This window comes from Thalassophryne amazonica, chromosome 1 (assembly GCF_902500255.1).
Source record: "Thalassophryne amazonica chromosome 1, fThaAma1.1, whole genome shotgun sequence".
Classification (NCBI taxonomy): Eukaryota; Metazoa; Chordata; class Actinopteri; order Batrachoidiformes; family Batrachoididae; genus Thalassophryne; species Thalassophryne amazonica.
In genome coordinates, this window is record NC_047103.1 from 71,316,661 (window position 1) to 71,334,489 (window position 17,829).

General features: G+C 41.2%; 1 protein-coding gene across 1 annotated transcript in view; it reads left to right on the plus strand.

The window, feature by feature from the left end:
* olfm3a (olfactomedin 3a) overlaps window positions 1-17,829 on the plus strand; it is a 189,223-nt gene that overhangs the window by 149,688 nt on the left and 21,706 nt on the right. Inside the window, exons 2-3 of the mRNA XM_034171624.1 lie at window positions 10,504-10,647; window positions 11,025-11,180. Coding sequence (XP_034027515.1) covers window positions 10,504-10,647; window positions 11,025-11,180 — 300 coding nt within the window. The remainder of the gene's footprint in view (window positions 1-10,503; window positions 10,648-11,024; window positions 11,181-17,829) is intronic.

The window sequence follows — 17,829 nt, forward strand, 5'->3', positions numbered from 1 at the left end:
CAAACAAAGGAACGCAACATACATTTTTGGCGGCTATACTAAAATATGAAATGGAGCGAAATGGAGCCTGCACGAAATTGGGGTAAAATGTAACGAAATGGAAAAAACTGACTCCAAATATGATTAAATATGATTCAATTAAGTACTTTTATTTAATTATTTTTAAGCAAAATGGAGTGAAATGGGGACTGATAATAACAAAACGGGGTAAATATAGCAAAATGGAGCAGACTAACTTCAAATATGATTCAATTAATTACTTTTATTTAATTTATTTAATTTTTTTTAGAGAAATGCAGACTGATAACGAAATGGGGGTAAAATATAAAGAAATGGAGTTTCATCTCTTGAACACCAGATGGCGCACCTGCCCCTACTACATGTACTGAGCGCATCTCACAAAAAAACACAAAAGCCAAACAATTAAATAAAAGTACTTATTTGGATTCAGTCTGGTTCACTCTGTTCCATTTTGTTACATTTTAACCCCATTTTGTGATTATTAGTTGCCATTTTGCTCCATTCTGTATTTTAGTATGGCCCCATTTTTGGTGTATTGAAAAGGTTTTACAACAACAAAGTGTAAGAAGACAGCATTAAAGACGTAGGAAATAATTGTTATTCTCCATATTGTTATCAGTGTAGCAGATATATAAATATCACTTGTATCTATTGTGACTTTTTTAAAATAATATAATGCTTTTAATTATCATGTTGTTGTGCCACAAGTAAAGATTTTGTATTGATGAATGGATGAACAAATGTATATATTGAGATCAAAAATAATCTGCAGTTCTCCCATCATTTTACAGATATTTACAGAAAGAAATGCTTTGATTTCTCCTAAATTTACAGTAGTGAGCAGGCAACTTTCCCCAAAATGATATAACGCTGAGAGCAAGAGATTGTTTCTCATTCTGAATCTCAGTGTTGAAGGGCAGACAGCCTCCAGGGGTTTAATGTGGCTGGAGCCACTTACCTGTAAATTATGTGGAAAAATTGGGCCCAAGACAAAGCTTCACTTGCTTCCTATCTTCCTAAAAAGCTTTCTGTAGAAGTTGAGTTTGATGTTGAACTTTTATTGAGATTTGAAAAAGTTTGGAATGTGAATCATAAGGGCCCCTTCACACAGTGCAAATTTGGTCGAAGTGCACATGAAGCAGGAATTGTATGCAAAACATGTCAATTCGTAGCTGCCTCGAACGCCTCGTACACCTGTTGCTACAACTATTTGTGCACACCAGCAGCTGAAAGACAGAGTGTGCGCTGTGAGAGCTCATCGAACCCTCTCGCTGCAGGTGTCGGCCAAATTCCAGCTGACACAAACAAACATCTAACACCGCTCGTGTGGCACTTAGAAAATGTGTGGCCATTCGCACAATCATCATGACAGCAGTCAGCAGACAATCATTGTCAAGCTGGCTGTGAAATTTGTCTAAGTGCCCCACGAGTGTGGCTTTGCAAAACAGCGTGTGCCAGAGTGTCAGCACCCCCCGCACACACATGTGGCATGCATGTGAATTGCACGCGTGTTGCGCTGCCCCCATCCATAAAAATGTAGTGCCGGGGGGGGACTTACATGAGCTGCTGATATATGGATGTACAGATGGTGTGTTGGTGTGTGCGCTGAACTGACAGGGGGTGTGTCCACCTACAGCGCACACACTGACAGGCTGCCCCAGGTAACAGTGGCCCATCAGATCATAACACACAGTGGGTGATCTGACTGTCACATCACCCATGTGAGCTCTGTTCCACATGGATACGTGCGAGGGGCTGGCTGGACACACCGGACCAGTACATGTGGACGTGATAGCATACTGGACATTAGAGTGCCCTGCTTCATTCATGTCATTTCATGACTGTACGTCTGTGACCATGGGTCATCTACAGATGAACAGACTGTTCATACTTGATAAGAGGGTGTTTTCTATGGTGTGTGATTTTATTTTTTTTAAATATGTCCATCTCTTTGTTGATTTCAGGCATTTTCCCGCACTGTTTATAGATTTATAGAGCAGGTGACTCTGTGGTATAGAGTTGGACTACCAATAAATACATCTAGGTGTGTGCTTCAGGCTACCTCTGTGTGTGCTTGGATAAGATATTAGCATTGATGCAATTCACCCAGCTGTAAATGGGTACTGGCCTTCTCTGAAGAATTAATCTGTGATGGACTGGAGCCTCATCCAAGGGAAGTCATCGACTCTCATCCTGTTCACACTACTGCATCTGGGGATAAGCGCTGATCCAATGGGCCTCACGGCCTGCATAGGCCTTGTGCTTCTTTGGACACAGTGGAAATGTTATTGTTTTGAGTGTTCTTCACTAGTTTCACGCTAAAGACATGCGTTTTTGATAGCAAAATGTGATGTTTATCAAATATGCAGTTTTTAATCACAGCCTTGTTTTTAATTTTGGTGTCAAAACTGGGAGTTTAGGGAAAATCAGTATTGCCTTTTCCATTGTTCAAATGAGAAAAAAGTGCACAGTAAGTGCACAATCAGGGGTACCACCTATGTTTCACTTTGGTCAAAAAATTAAATTCAGTATTATGCCTAATAGTCTGTTTCACAGTGATAACAACATCCCAAGGGATCATGCAAAATTTGATGAGCAAATACCATTTGGATTTTTCTCAGTGACCGACTGAGTGCTTGATCCTTGTGAACAAAAACAGGTACTACGGAGACTACATTAGGTTTGTGAAGAACGTTTTTATGCCAAAAAGGTACACACTGTTAATTCTCCCCCAGCTCTTTCTGTAACAAACTCAAACTATTCTGCACTTGTAAATTTAAAGTCACAGCAAAAATAATCAGGCCTGGGCCCTGCAGAACTTCTCCTACAGAACCCCGGACAATGGATACAAGCAGTTTTTATACAGGATTACATATGCGTAACAAAGGCGGACCTTATGTCGCAAAATCCTTCTCTTATTGGCCCCCGTGGGCAGTCAAGGGAGGTCCATCCCCCTGCCCCAGGCCTGCACAATAACGGGAGACATATGATTTATAATTGTAACCTAACTCTCTTTATCCTAAGTGGTACAAACTGTGTAAATCCAGTTCTGCATGCACATACCAAAGAAGAACAAAGGAAAGTGAGAATAAGAATGAAACCAAAAATATAACCCTAAATATAATAACTACTGTAATACCAAAAGAAATACAGAAAACAAATAAAGGAAGCCATAATTAAACACAGAAATATATCTAACAACACCAAAGGATTGGAGATGGAGTTATTTCTGTGTCCTGTAATGTGAGTCAAAAGACTGAACCAAAATTTCTGCTGTAAAACCTCCATCATAATTTTACAAGTGGTTCCAGTATAAAACATAAACAAACAAAACGTGAAAACAAAATCATGGCCATTTTGCCAAGGCTGCTCAAAACATATGAAACTTTCAGAGTACACAAAACTCCCATAGTCAAACTGGTCAGCCCTGGTATTACAAGAAACACACCAACTGTTGATTGTAAAGCAGAACGTTTAAGAAGATATTTAACAGTATGGTCACCAGCAGAAATGACCTACTACGGAGACAGATAAACTTGAAAGAATCTTATTTAGAAGCAACTAATTATCAATACAGTGGTTGTTCTTGTCTTCAACATTGCCTGTTATAACAACTACATATACATTAAGGCTTTCCTAGCATAAATTCAGGTAACTTCATGCTCTGTGAGGCATACAGGTACAGTGCTCGCAGTAGTATTCAAACTCTTATTATGTATAAGCTATTAACCCAGAACTCCAACCACCTATTTTTTGAAGATAAAGGCACACAAATACTTGGAACATAAAAAAAAAGAACTGGCCATATGTACAAGTTGACCACATAGTGTACTATCACTGGTTTGTTTCAATGAAAGATGAAAGTAAGTAGCACTACAGAGACTACATACACATGAGATATCAGTAACTCAACAGATTCCAGCTAGTCATACACTTCACATGCATCATGGAGAAAAAAATTCTACACACAAGCATGTTCTATGGCAGGTACATTCTTGAGAAATTCTACTTTGAAGATACAAATTTGGTTCACTTTATAATAGGGCTGGGAATTGGCAGGGAAGTGCGATTGTAAATAGTATTTTATGGAATTCATTACAGACATTTGTTCCCCCTCTTTACTCCCGGCAGAGCCTAGATCAGGGGTGGCCAAGTTCGGTCCTCGAGAGCCACATTCCTGACACTCTTAGTTGTCTCCCTGCTCCAACACACCTGAATCCAATGAAAGACTCGTTAGCAGACATTTAATGAGCCTTTCATTGGATTCAGGTGTGTTGGAGCAGGGAGACAACTAAGAGTGTCAGGAATGTGGCTCTCAAGGACTGAACTTGGCCACCCCTGGCCTAGATGCTTGCATATTTTGGTGCTTCTTGAATGCAAAGACCTGTTTGCACCTCTTCTGAAACTTCTCTGCTAGTCACATGACATCCTGCATCAACAGAGCCTTAAATTTGGAAGTGATCTGCTCGTTCCAGCCTGTCGATGGCTGCTCGGGGCGCGGTGCGCCCTCCGCCGCCGTGGGCCGTTTTTAATCCAGTTTTAATGGTCCTTAATCCGTGTGATACCGATAGAATCTTCACCGAAAGCCATCTGAATCTTCCAAATGGCTTCCATCTGGCTATCTGGCAGAGTTTCTGAAAAAATTTTCATGGAACAAAGCGGCAGTCGCTCCGCCATTCCTAAACAATAAAAATCCAATGAGGGGGGTGGACCAGTGCTCACTCAAAGCCTGCCCACAGGCAAATGACGCAACCGACAGGCGTGACAAGCTTGTCTGATGCAAGCGCACATGATTCAAATCCATATAGTTTTTGAAAAAATAAAAAGGTCGGATACTTTTCTAACAGACCTCGTATGTATATATATATATATATATATATATATATATATATATATATATATATATATATATATATATATATATATAATATATATATATATATATATATATATATATATATATATATATAATATATATTCGGTGGCAAGGCTCTTGGGGTGGATGAAATCCGTCCTGAGTACCTTAAGTCTCTGGATGTTGTGAGAATGTCTTGGCTGACACGCCTCTGCAACATCGCGTGGTGATCGGGGACAGTGCCTCTGGATTAGCAGACCGGGGTGGTTGTCCCTCTGTTTAAGAAGGGGGACCGGAGGGTGTGTTCCAACTATAGGGGGATCACACTCCTCAGCCTCCCCGGTAAGGTCTATTCCAGAGTACTGGAGAGGAGAATTCAACCGATGGTCGAACCTCGGATTCAGGACGAGCAGTGTGGTTTTCATCCTGGTCGCGGCACACTGGACCAGCGCGACACGCTCCATCGGGTGCTTGAGGGTTCATGGGAGTTCGCCCAACCAGTCCACATGTGTTTTGTGGATCTGGAGAAGGTATTCGACTGTGTCGCTCGGGGCACCCTGTGGGGGGTGCTCCGGGAGTACGCCATCTGGGGTCCTTTGCTAAGGGCTATCCGGTCCCTGTACGACCGCAGCAGGAGCTTGGTTCGCATTGCCGGTAGTAAGTCAAACCTGTTTCCAGTGCACGTTGGCCTCTGCCAGGGCTGCCCTTTGTCACCGGTTCTGTTCATTATTTTTATGGACAGAATTTCTAGGCGCAGCCAGGGTGTAGAGGGGGTCTGGTTTGGGAACCACAGAATCTCGTCTCTGCTGTTTGTGGATGATGTGGTTCTGTTGGCTTTGTCAAATCAGGACCTTCAGCGTGCACTGGGGCGGTTTGCAGCCGAGTGTGAAGCGTCCGGGATGAAAATCAGCACCTCCAAATCCGAGGCCATGGTTCTCGACCGGAAAAAGGTGCTTTGCCCTCTTCAGGTCAGTGGAGTGTCCTTGCCTCAAGTGGAGGAGTTTAAGTATCTCGGGGTCTTGTTCATGAGTGAGGGACGGATGGAGCGTGAGATCGATAGACGGATCGGTGCAGCATCTGCAGTGATGCAGTCGCTGTATCGGACCGTCGTGGTGAAGAGAGAGCTGAGTAGGGGGGCAAAGCTCTCGATTTACCGATCGATCTACATTCCGATCCTCACCTATGGTCATGAGATTTGGCTCATGACCGAAAGAACGAGACCGCGAGTACAAGCGGCCGAGATGAGTTTCCTCCGCAGGGTGGCTGGGCACTCCCTTAGAGATGAGTGAGGAGGGTGAGGAGCTCGGTCACTTGGGAGGAGCTCGGAGTCGAGCCGCTGCTCCTCCACGTCGAAAGGAGTCAGTTGAGGTGGCTCGGGCATCTTTTCTGGATGCCCCCTGGACGCCTCGCTGGAGAGGTGTTCTGGGCACGTCCCATTGGGAGGAGGTCCTGGGGAAGACCCAGGACACGCTGGAGGGACTACATCTCTCAGCTGGCTTGGGAACACCTTGGGGTTCCCCCGGAGGAGCTGGGGGAGGTGTGTGTGGATCGGGAGGTCTGGGCGGCTTTGCTTGAGCTGCTGCCCCCACGACTTGACTCCGGATAAAGCGGAAGAAAATGGATGGATGGATATATATATATATATATATATATATATATATATATATATATATATATATATATATATATATATATACACACACACACACACACACACACACACAAGTTATATCCTATTCAAGTGGTATCCAATCCCCATATTGAAGTCATATTCTCCCCAGTAATATTTAGGCAGTCTTGTTTCATAAACCTCTCAAAATATCCTACTATCTTGACTAGGGATGGGTATCGAGAACAGGTTCCTTTCGGGTATTGTTAAGAAATGATTCGATCCACCAACATCAATAAGCTTTGTGCTAAGCTTTGTGCTTAACGATTCTGTTATCGGTCCTTCAGAGTGGCCGGTGTTTTGGGGGGTGTTTGTCAGGAAAATGATCATTTCTCTACATTGATTAATGATTACAGACCCTGCAGCGGGTCTGTAATCAACTTTTCTTCAGTGCGGCTTTGCTTTGAACCTTGAACCAATCAAAGCAGTGGTTCGCAGATTGAAGCAATGCTTCGATCTATTGCTTCGTTTATTCTTTCTTTCTTTCGCTTAATTTTCCCCCACTAAAACCCTAAAGAGCATACGTCTGTGAGTATTATTTACCTTTTCTATGTTAAACTGACCTGTTATGGTCTTCTGAAACAGTTGATAGATGTATTTTATAACTTAAAAACGAGAGTGATGCTAACGTGTTAGCATGTCTATGGCATTTTCAATGTTAAAAGTTAGCATTAAGCAGTTGCAGCTGTCATCACGTTTGGGTGCATTTGTTTTCAAATTGTAATATTTCTTAAATTTATTTTTGTTTATATATTAATAATCTAATGATTATTATATACAATTTTAGAGAAAGAGACAAAAAGAACCTGAATAGAAACGCAACAGAAAATATAAAAGCAACTAACAATGAACATAAATAAATAAATACAGAAATAAGTGTTTCCTGTGAACACCTAGTGACTCTTACACCTCCATTTCATCCCTGTCTTATTTAAGTTTAATGACAGTTTGTTTCGGTCAAACCATATTTTCAATGTGTTTGTTAATTTCTTCAGTGATTTCCTCCAGAACTATCTGCCAAGCAAGAAAACTGCTGCATCCTAGTAAGAGCAGAATACTACTGGAATGAATTTGAATAAGGAAAGTTCTTTTTTTTCTCACCTAAATGGATGCTGCACTCACTGCAGTTTATTGTCTGGAATAGTCCCAGATTGCATTTCAGAGCTTCTAGAATTCAAACATTTTCGTGTGGGTGGTGTTGGGGGGTAATTTTGGGTAATCAGCTTTTTTTGTTTTTCACCACTTTCATCCCTGAATATGTCAATCGTGATTCACTTTTGTGTAGATTAAAGTTACTAACTCGGACTCCTGTCTTGTTGCGAGAAAGAAACGAGAATCGTCCTCCGTTCTGTTCACACAGCTCCAGATGTTGCGCGGCTCTCTGACGAGTCAAGTTAGAACGATAGAATCCAGACTGAATTAATAACTTCAAAGCGAAACACCGTTTTGTTGATTTTTATTTATGTCCAGAGATCAAGGATACAGTGACGAATTTCATATTTATTTACTTTAAGACTCAATGAAATACATAGAAAACCTGTAAAGCCTACTTTTAGTACAAAATTCACGAGGTATCGATAAGGAATCGGATCGATAAGCAGAATCGATAATGGCATCGATAGATAAAATCTTATCAATACCCATCCCTAATCTTGACATACTGCAGAGACTACAGCCTACATCAGAAACTTCATAAAGCTTTGTTCTCCCTCCTTGCATAAAAAATAGTAATGATAATATTTATTTCTTTTACAGTATACCAGTACCCTAACTTGTGAGATAAGTCCAATTATAATGTTAATTTATGGCAGATACAGATCCCAACTAGGAACTCCTAACAGCCTAATGCGTCATACATTTCCATATCCAACAGGTACTATGGAGACTGCAAGACTCTACAGAGACTACATTTGACACATATTGTCATTTCTGAGGTACTAGAAATAAATACATCACTTCTAATTTCTAGATCATGGTTGAGACAAAGACACTCTAGTGAAATATATTTGTATCATTCCTGCACGTACCCCTCTGTGAGTATGCTAATACGGAGACTACATTTTAAGGGGCATCCACATCCCTGATTATGTGAATCTCCCAGATGTTCCTGCAATATAACTGAAACAAATTACTAGCACTGTTTTGTAGGGGATCCATTTAGGTGCCAAATCTAATAAACAGGAATTATAAAATCAGAGGCTATATGTTTAGAACATAGTGTTTTCTCAAATGAATTGACAATTTTGGATTCTGGTTACAAGCCTATTATTTTACTCAAATGACTGCTGCTTGACTCCAAGTGAAGATATTTTGGTTCTGTAACTCGTGTGATGACCAGAGAAATACTGGGTATGACACTGATTGGTGTAGTTCTTTGAAAGGTTCAAGAGAATAAATATAAGCTTTATTATATAATGAGCAAATTTCACATGAAACAAAGTAACATGCAAAAAATGGTATTTTTTTCACATTATAATCACCATTTTCAAAGTTTTTTTTAATGTATTTCCAAACTGTAAAAAGTGAGGCACAGGTAAAGTTATGCACAAGGGTCCTTAACAATAGCTTATAATGTCTTTAAATGCATTATTTTATGAAATATAGGTTGGTAACATTGAATTTTTAAAACGGTACCTCCTGATTGTGCACTTACTTTGCAGGATGTGTTGGATAAGGTTACTTCAAATAAATTCAATCTGGATCAGTTTTTTTGTGTGTTGCCAGTATTTTAAAAAGTTCATTTATGTGGGTGGAGAATCATTCATGGGCATTAGGGGCCTGAGTCATTTTAGATTCCAAAGGGGACCAAAAAGGTTTCAGAATCACTGCCTTAAACTAAGTGGGCCCACAACTGATCCTTGGTGTCTAGTTTCAGTGTGTAAAAGTGTGTGATTTCCAATTATACCAGCAAAATAAAGCATGGCTTAAGCATGATTTGATTTGAATCCAGTATAACAGTTGGAGTGCACCTCATGCACCTGTTTTGTGGAATGAGCTCGCTATGGAGATAAAACAGTCTGATTCTGCAGAGACATTCAAGTCCAGACTTAAGATGCATTTATTCTCACTTTCGCATGGCTAGCATACTGGCACAGTATGGTACTATGCTTCCTATCCTTTTAAATGTATTTTATTAGCAACGGAACAGGTCTCTGCCTTAACTTTATCGAAAATTTGGGTGTGTTAGTGGAGCTGGCGATCACCTTAGTATGTTCTCTGCTTTTCTGTTGATTTATTGCTGATGAATTATACCTTAGGTGTAGTTTTTCCGGGAGACTGATTCTGCTTGTTTTCTCTCTCTTTGTCCAAGGTATGGATAGCGGGAAGACCACTGAACACAGGATGCCGGACTGACACACTGCACACTGCATTTGAAATGGACATTTTTGCAGGAACAGGCCCACTGATGGCATGAGGACAGGCCCACTGATGGCATGCTGGATGACCACAGCCTGTAGCATAACCACGGCGTAGATTTCTCATCAAATACATATTCTTTTGTTATTATGTCATGTTTTTTTGAATTCCTGTTTTCTTTTTCTTCATGTTCGTAAAGCTTTGTAAAAACCTTGTAACTGTTCGAATGGCCTCAGCAGTGAGTCACCCCTCTGAATTTGGTCTGAATTTGAGGTTTCTTCCTTAGTATCATCAGAGGGAGTTTCTCCTCACCGCTGTCACCTGTGTGCTTGCCCTTGGGGTTGGTAAGGTTAGACCTTGCTTGTGTGAAGCACCTGAGGCAGCTTTGCTGTGATTTGCCTAAATAAATTGAAAATGAAATTGGGGTCTGTATGTCTAACAAGAATATATATTTTTATGATCATTCTGTATGAACTGAGATTAATAAGTTCCCAAAGACCATCTATGTCAAGTAAATGTGAAGTCAGTGTAATGGCATCACATTATCTAAATGTTGCAGTAAAGTAAGGTAACCATGCTGTGCATATATTTATCCCTGCAGACAATCGGTCCAAAGGAGGGCTGGCAGGTGTACAGCTCGGCTCAGGATGCTGATGGGCGCTGTATCTGCACAGTGGTGGCACCAGAACAGAGTCTCTGCTCTCGAGATGCCAAGAGCAGACAGCTCCGCCAGCTACTAGAGAAGGCAAGCACATGCACAGGGGGGAAATATACCACCTCTGTGCAACGTTAATGCTGCTGCCACCAATGCAGCCTCTTGGCTACCAGATGGCAATGACAGAAGCTATTATATCTTAACAACATCATGCACAAGGTCACCACGTTAACATTCAGCACATTATGATTTCATACATTATGTAATGGATTAAAGTTGTGTCTTTGTCATATGTTGGGAAAAGTTTGTAAAGCATGTTCATCATATTTTAAGCAAAACCCATGCATTAAAAAGTTGCATGACTGTTCAAATGACAAAAGGATTTGTAAGTCTGAAGGATTTATAATAAGTCTGCATGTAACCTTATTTGAGGTGACATTTTATCTCGGTTATCTGTCATGTCATAGGTGCAAAACATGTCTCAGTCCATTGAAGTGTTGAACCTGCGAACTCAGAGGGATTTCCAATATGTCATGAAGATGGAGAACCAGATGAAGGGCCTGAGGACCAAGTTCAGACAGATTGAGGATGACAGGAAATCCATCATGGCCAGAAACTTCCAGGTATTCTACACCCTGGTTTATAATAAATAAATTCCGCTAATGTTCAAAGAATCAATTTTAGAGAATTGTTCAAGGAAGCAGTTTTAGTGAATATTAATTTAGTCACTTTTACCACTACGAGGTCTGTCCAAAAAGTAACAGACCTTTTTATTTTTTCAAAAACTATATGGATTTGAATCACGTGTGATTGCATCAGCCAAGCTTGAACCGAGCGCTGATCCACAGGCTGAAACCCCGCTGAAACAACCTTGATCATTTCGAAAGTGAAGGCTTTGTTGATCCGGGACGTCGTCTGACTACCACAGAACTAGGAAGAAGACGTGGACATCAGCACTTTTTCATCACATTCCACTGTTACAGGAGTTTTTGTCATGGAAAGAGAAGCGGAGGGATGCGCCACAGAGTCACGAATGGCGCGTATAAAAGCACCTCCGTGTTGGTCTCACAGGACGGCTTTCAGATGGCTTTCAGACGGCTTTCAGTGACTTTTCAGTCGTGTGACTATCCGAAAAATTGTGGATGAGCTGGACATGCCAGAACATGTCCTGTGAGGCTTCATCATGGCATTGCTTTGCGCCATGCGGCTCCGTCCCGACGCGCAAATCCCTCCGCTCCTCTTTCCATGACAAAAACTCCTGTAACAGTGGAATGTGCCGAAAAAGTGCTGATGTCCACGTCTTCTGCCATTTTTGTGTAAGTCAGATGACATCCCGGATCAACAAAGCCTTCACTTTGGAAATGATCTGGTTGTTTCAGCAGGGTTTCAGCCTGTCGATTGCCACTCGGAGTGCGCCGCGCTCTCAGCCGCTGTGGGCGGTCTTTAAACCGGCTGGAGCACTCCTTAATCTATATAATCCCCATAAAATCATCCCTGAAAGCCGTCTGAATTTTCCGAATGGTGTCCACCTGGAGGTCTCTCACAGTTTCTGGAAAAATTTGATGCAGCAAAGCTCCAAATCGTTCAGACATTTTATTTGCAATAAAAATCTGACGAGGGGGGTGGACCTTTGCTCACACAAAGCCTGCTCACAGGCGAATGACGCAACTGACACGCGTGAAAAAACTCACGCATGCGCAAGAAGGTTCAAGCTTGGCTGATGCAATCACACGTGATTCAAATCCATATAGTTTTTGAAAAAAATAAAAAGGTCCGTTACTTTTTGGACAGACCTCGTACATCCCAAAAAGCTTTCCAATAAATCAACTAGTTATTTACATTTACAAATTAGATTTCTTAGTTTGTTCTACATTTCCTTTGCTGTGAAAAATCCATCTGTCCTCAACAATGCAGTGAATGAATAAACAGATATACAGAGAGACAGACAGATGAGTCTGTCTCCTCTAGGTTGTTAACATGCTGCAACTCCCCAAAATAAGTGTGAATACAATGAGGATCAACCTTTTTTTCATCACACGCACCAAATCAATTGAAAAAGCAACTATTAATTTTCCTCCCAATCAGTGGTAAATTCAGTTGACTGGACATGAATTGGAAAGACACACACCTGTCTACATATAAGGTCCCACAGTTGACAGTGCATGTCAGAGCACAAACCAAGCATGAAGTCAAAGGAATTGTCTGTAGACCTCTGAGACAGGATTGTCTCAAGGCACAAATATGGGGAAGGGTACAGAAACATTTCTGTTGATTTGAAGGTCCCATTGAGCACAGTGGTCTCCATCATCCGCAAATGGAAGAAGTTTGGATCCACCAGGAGTCTTCCCAGGAACGTGTTCTCAAGCTGGGACATCCAGGAGCAGAGATCTTTACAGCCATGGACATGCCCCCCCTGTCCGTTTAGCACCCAGACCAACATGTCACTCTTTCTCTTATGTGGTCATACATTTTCATTATTTATGTAATTGCATATGTAGGTATTGTCATAATTATTTATATAACTGTCCTGGCGGTGGTTTCTGTGCTTGTAATGTGTGCATTGAGCTGCGATCCAGCTCTCAATGTGCTGCGATCAGCTGACAGGCTCCTCCTCATGTTGAGTGCGATCAGACCTCGCTGTGTAGCCCCCATGTGATCAGATCTGTACATACATATAAGCATTTTATGCAAGTGTGCTCCCCCCCCACCCGGTACGCCAGATGTGTAGGGGAAGCGGGGGGGGGGGGGTATGTGAGAGAGACATGCACCACGTTTTTTGCAGCTCCACAGTTGTGAGGCACTTAGACAAATCCAGCTTGACAGTGATTGTCTGCTGACTGTTTTCGTGATGACAGTGCGAATGGCCACACATTTTCCAAGTGCCATGCGAGCGGTGTTAGTTATTCCTGTGCGTCAGCTGGAATTTGGCCGATACCTGCCGCGAGAAGGTTTGATGGGCTCTCACACCACACACTCTGTCTTTCAGCTGCTGGTGTGCACAAATAGTTGTCACAACAGGTGTACGAGGCATTGAAGGCAGCTAAAATTTTACACATTTTGCATACAATTCCTGCTTCATGCGCACTTCTTGCGCAATTCGACCAAATTCGCACTATGTGTGAAGGGGCACTAAAGCTCAAATAACTTTTGCATGTTTTAATATGACTGTGGGTTTCCTGCAGGTGTTCTGGTTTCATGTCACCATCTAAACATGTACACTGGTTTCTGTCTCGTCGTAGGTCTATAGCTGAATCAGGCACTTCATACAGTGTAGATGTTATGCTAAATCAAGATCTGCTCTGGTAATGTCTGAATGAATGGACGGAGCTGTGGAATAAAAGACCACTGTATGACTTTTCTAGGACCCTGCAATTACCCGACAGCCATTTTTTGGATAATCTAGATCAATATCAGCAATGGCAGTACATAACAATGACACAAATTTGGTTTGGTTGGATCTTGTGTATTATTTGAGATGGTTAGCACTGTTGTCTCACAGCAAGATGGTTCTGGGTTCAATTCTGACCTTGTCCTTTTTGTGTGGATTTTGCATATTCTCCCCATGTTTGTGTGTGTTTCCTGTAGCTGCTCTGGCTTCCTCCCACTTCCAAAGACATGTCCTGTCGGCAGCCTGTCTAGGCGCCAGCCACCCGTGACCCTTAACTGGAACAAGTGGGTTTAGAAAATGGATGGAGTAGTTGTAACTCTGGTGTACTTTGGACAGTAGTAGTAGTTCTTTTAAATCTGCTATGACAAAACAAACAAACAAACAAACAAGAGTTTGAATTGACTTTAGTACAAACATGAAAATCATCTATGTATTTAATTAGTGCAGGCTCAAGACCATGGCATCAAAACACAACATTGTATCAAAAGGTTTTTGCTACAATATAACAATGCCAAACATAAATTAATTTTATTATGGGGCGCAGGGGGAAATTGCTTTCCCATGCTGACATCAATACAGTATATACTTGGAGAGCTTTCAAATCTGATGTAGAAGGTCAGAGTGATTTACAGTGATTCATACACATATGTCAGGTTGCTGTCATGCAGTGTGCTCAGGTGCACACTGGGAGCAGGACCATGCTTAGCAGCTGTTGTGATTTTCCTGTGTGACTGGAGAATTGAACAAATAGCATTCATGCTGGGAAGGTTAGAGAAGCAGGTGTGTGACCTGAATTGCTGGAGTTGTGCTTTGGCATATGATGTAATATTGTCCTCATTATATAATAAAATAGAGTAACCTTTTTTTGCACCACATAAAGTCATTAAGTTGTGTGTCACTATGTGAACCTCACAATATACATGAAATTATATAGTATAGTAGATATTGCACTTGGTTTCAGTGCACAAGGTTCCTGGTTCAAACCCCATCCCTGCCATGTAATGTGAAGTTGCGTCAGGAAGGGCATCTGGTGTAAAATTTGTGTCAATTCAACATGCAGATCCTCCTCAGATTTGCTAAGGTGACCCTGAATGCAAATAAGGGAGCAGCCAAAGGGACTTAGTTTTTACTGTAGTTCAGAAAGTGGCAGCAATACTGGTTCTGAGGGTGTTTTCCTGCAGCATTTGCACCATGTGGAGTGCACGGCACAGCTGGTCTGGGAGTTGGAGTCAATCTCTGGTGGGGCAAGTTGCTAATCAGTGAATTAGTAAGAAAAGTAACCATATGGAGCAACCACTTGCATGGCAAACATACAAAAATATATAGCAGTGGCAAGGAAAAAAGGTTGATAACCAATAGAATACAAATAATTAAACTGCCAGAGAAATATAGGAATAAACTGAGGCTGCCCACAATGTGAAACTAGATTGGCACATAGAGTGTGCATTCTTCTGCCAACGCTTGAAGTGCTCTTTTCTCTTTTTTTTTAATCCTTGATCCAACCCTGTATTTGGATCTACTTCAGAATTAATCTTTGTACCATTTATCTGTGTAAATACATTTTTTCAACCTTTAAAATCGTGAGATAGGATATTTTTCAACATTTCTGTGAATTTCTCAAGCAATAACACACAGATTTATTTATTTATTTTTGATTAGGCATATGTAGAGTGTTAATATCTAAGAGATTTGGTGCCGAGCTGAAGAAAAATCCAGATTTTGTGGCTCTTGCAATGTTAAAGAAAGTGGACAAAATTCCTGGTTCTGTCTCTTTAATAAACTGTTGTTACATTCTTTGTGTGCATACACAGCGGTGCATAAATGTCATAGGACTAAGCATGAACTTCCAACTCGGTTGCTGGCGTGGGGACAAAGCATTAAATGGATATCATACCTACCAAAATTTGAATTTACCAATGCAGGACACCCACATGTGGCCGCGAGTGTCAACAGCGCAAAGCATAACTGTGGGGGGGGGGGGGGGGTCCAGGGGTGTGCCTGGACCCACACAACTGCGGGACTAATGGGCTTCCCACATTTGTGGGATGCAGGACACAGCGGGAAAATACTGGGAATGTCAAGCCCAATGCGGGACGGTTGGCAGCTCTGGCATATTAGTGTATAAGTAGGAACTGATGGCCTCTACAGAGTGGATACCGGATGGGTCGGGCCGGACAGGTCAAGTCAGCACATTGCTTAGCCACTTAACAATCCTTTCTCTTTTTTTTTTTTCTTTTTTGTCGGTGGATCATTGATGAGATTTATTTTCATCGCAAGCAGAAAACTGAATGACAGATCGCTGTGAACACTGATTGTGAGTAAATGGAGCACTGTGATGCTAATACAGCTTTCCAGCTTTTAAAATAAGTGATTTTTTTTTTTCCTAGGTAATCCTGCCAAAGTGACAGTAGGACAGAAAAAAGCACCCGGAGCATCTTATTACACCAAGGGACTTCTTCAAAAATGCTGAATTTATTCACAAAGAGTTTCCACAATAAGGAATTAAAGTATTTCCAATAGAAGGAGGTCTTATTTAGATGCCAGTGTGTCTGTGATGATTGATATGGATAAAAGGAGGAAGTGGCCATCTCCGCGGTATGCCACTATCCATTCTGTTTGTACCTGCATCTATATTTAGCATTCAAATGCTGTCATGGTGAATTACTGCAACATCGGCTGCCACATTCGGTCAGACAGAGAGCCGACCTGCATTACTATAGGTTGCTGAAAGTGATCAAGAATTGGGGTGAAGTATGTAGAAAAACTGTGCGAGAATGTGAAAGGTGATTTTCTACAAAATTACCTCTTTAATAATTATCTTATTAGTTCTAAGGCGATTTTATTTTTAAATATATCCATTGAACATTAAAATATGGAAGACAAACCATGAACCAAACATTTTTAAACAGTTTTAAACCTGAGAAGTACACTAAATACATTGAATAAGTTATGCAGCTGTCCATGGACGCAATTTGGTGGCGGATAGGGGGGACATGTCCCCCCACCTTTTCAACCGGGGGGGCAGAATATGGTATGTCCCCCCACCTTCTGACATATATGTGGGTACTTGAAACATGCTATGCCAGTCTTATGTGCAAAACCATGTCAGTCTTATGTGCAAAACCATGTCAGAATAGTATCTTTGTTTCTGCAAGTTTGTATTTTTAGCAGCACTGACTTGTTTACAACACCTGTTTAAGAGCCTGTTCTTTCATATTTATGAATACATTTTACCACATTGCAGTTGTTTTTTTTTAATGAGAACTCAACCTATCATTCTTTTTGAGTTCTACACATGTGGTGATACCTTATTTACACCAGGATGTTAATAAATTCAATGCTGGCGACTCTCAGAATAAAGTACTTATATCCACAGTTTCAAATTGTATAAGTCAAATGGTGTCCACTTTATGGTCTTCTCAAAACATTAAAATTACTGTTCTGGATGCTCAGAATGCATCTGAATGCATCTAGAAACTGTTGGCTTCTGGGGGCCTAAAGCAGCCAATGGGCTTCGGCCCTATGGGCCTCGCACTTTGTCCCCCCAATTTCTAGTTCTAGTTCTTGTCAGGCTGTGATGATGAATCTGACTGAAACAAACAGGTAAAATTAAGACATTATACAACCCCAATTCCAGTGAAGTTGGGACATTGTTAAAAATGTAAATAAAAACAGAATACAATGATTTGCAAATCCTCTTCAACCTATATTAAATTGAATACACCAGAAAGAAAAGATATTTAATGTTCAAACTGATAAACTTTATTGTTTTTGTGCAAATATTTGCTCATTTTGAAATGGATGCCTGCAACACATTTGAAAAAAAGCTGGGACAGTGGTATGTTTACCATTGTGTTACATCACCTTTCATTCTAACAACACTC